The following is a 2040-nucleotide window of genomic DNA, read 5'->3' as shown; positions in this document are numbered from 1 at the left end:
CTATTCTTTCATTTCCACCACCTGGAGACGATCGGCCGGTTCCTTGGGTCTGGTGGTGCTCTCCGGAGAGGAAAAGCAGCTAGCGGAGGCCGATCTATGCTTCCAGATCCTCCACCATTTCCCCAAACCCACAAGTACAAGCTCCAAAAGAGTGAACAAGAGACACAGCCCACTGACCCCGAACATAGTCTTGAGGAAGATGGACTTCTCTGAGGGGCGGGACAAATGACAGGTGATGATGCCCAGGCAAGGCTCTCGGCGACATGAAAAGGAGTTGGGCATCTTGAACCCATACAGATGGTACTGCCCACCCAGCGCTGCCCCCTCGAGGACCAAGCGAGCCCCCAGCTGGGCCACGTAGGCCCAGAGCAGCCTGCGTCTCCCAGCCTTGGAAACATCTACACTCCCCTCTCCTTCACAGCTTACTGCCTCCTTCTTCACCTTCCCTGATTCTTCCCAGTGCCCAAGCACATGATACAGGGTGAAGGCCACATAGAGGACACTGGGGACAGCCACCAGGATGACCTGGAAGGCCCCAAAGCGCAGTGGAGAGAGGGGATGGAAGGCATCATAACAGGCCTCTGTGCAGCCTGGCTCCTGGGTGTGGCACACGAATTCACGCTGATCATCACCATAGACTCCAGGCCCATTGACTGCCAGCAGCACCAGGCGGAATCCCAGCAGTACTGGAAGCAGGAGGCGCCCCACTGGGGTCGAGTGCCTGCCATCCTCAGCCAACAGCTGCCATAGGAGCCTTCCACACATCCTGTTGTGGGGCAAGATGACCAGGGTCAGTACAGGTGTGTTGCTCACTGGCTTGAGAAGGAGCTCCAGGTTCCATTGTCTGAGTACCCACAGCATAACCCAAGCTCTGTGCAGGTCAGCCACTGAAATTCATCACTTCACCCAAGGATGCTGGGATGACCAGGATCCCACAATCCCTTTCAAGAGCCTGCTTACAATGACTTAAAATCCTCTCATGAGGCCCCACCTTTTAAAGGTCTCCAGGACCCTGCTATACTGCCACCTTGTGGCCCAAACCTTTACATATGGACTTTGATAAATACCCAAGATGATTATAAAGTTATATAAGCCACAGTAAATATGAAGCCTCTGATTGTATCTATTAGTTGATGGAATCATAAGACAATACTGTGATGAATGTGTGTCAGTGTGGCATGTTCTCTCTCCCTCTTGTTCTGTCTCTTCTTCTCTTCCTCCCTCCCCCCTCCCCACCCCCAATTGGTGCTGGTCCTGAGGTTAAAAACTCAGAGCCTGGGCACAGTTCCTCAGCTCTTTTGCCTAAGCCTAGCACTCTACCACATAAGCCACAGCTCCGCTTCTGGCTTTTTGGTGGTTAATAGGAAATAAGAGTCTTACCAACTTTTCTGCCCTGGCTGGCTTCAAGGATGAACCTCAGATCTCAGCTTCCCAAGTCGCTAGGATTATAGGTGTGAGCCACCAGTGCTCAACTCCTTCCTTTATTCTGTCTCACACTTCGGTGCAGATGGAATGGAGAATTCTTCCGGTAGGAACCCTTTGTCTTTCTTTCCCTCCCTTCCTCTCTCCCTTTCCCTGGCTCACAAGCGTGAGAGCCAGGTCATGGTGGCTCATGCCTATAGTCCTCGCTATCCAGGAGGCTGAGATTGGAGGATCATGATTTGAAGCCAGACCAGGTAGGAAAGTCCATGAGACTCTTATCTCCAAGTAACCACTAAAAACTAGAAGTAGAGTTGTGGCTCAAAGTGGTAGAGTGCTAACCTTGAGTGGCAAAGCTCAGGGACAGAGCGCAGGCCCTGAACTCAAGCCCTACAACTGACAGAAAGAAAAAAAAAAAAAACAGGTAAACGGGCACCAGTGGCTCACACTTGTACCTATAGCTACTCAGGCAGCTAAGATCTGAGGATTACAGTTCAAAGCCAGCCCAAGCAGAAAAGTCCATGAGAGTCTTATCTCCAATTAATCACCAAAAAGCAAGAAGAGGAGTTGTAGGCTCAAGTGGTAGACCTCCAGCCTTGAGCAAAAAAGCCTAGTAAGAGG

The 2040-nt window shown here is 51.4% G+C and overlaps 1 protein-coding gene across 1 annotated transcript; it reads right to left on the bottom strand.

The window, feature by feature from the left end:
- Gjc3 (gap junction protein gamma 3) lies at positions 1 to 789 on the bottom strand. The gene has a single exon (XM_042686548.1). It carries the CDS (start codon positions 763 to 765, stop codon positions 1 to 3), a length of 765 nt encoding a protein of 254 aa, XP_042542482.1. The 5' UTR covers positions 766 to 789.
- Positions 790 to 2040: the final 1251 nt, after the last annotated feature.

Source organism: Dipodomys spectabilis, unplaced genomic scaffold (assembly GCF_019054845.1).
Source record: "Dipodomys spectabilis isolate Male_0828 unplaced genomic scaffold, ASM1905484v1 ptg000098l, whole genome shotgun sequence".
Taxonomy (NCBI): Eukaryota; Metazoa; Chordata; class Mammalia; order Rodentia; family Heteromyidae; genus Dipodomys; species Dipodomys spectabilis.
This window is presented reverse-complemented; position numbering and strand designations above follow the sequence as displayed.

What these genes read in the sequence shown, in the direction of transcription:
- Gjc3 (XM_042686548.1), bottom strand. Translation starts at nt 765, where the DNA reads ATGTGTGGAAGGCTCCTATGGCAGCTGTTGGCTGAGGATGGCAGGCAC.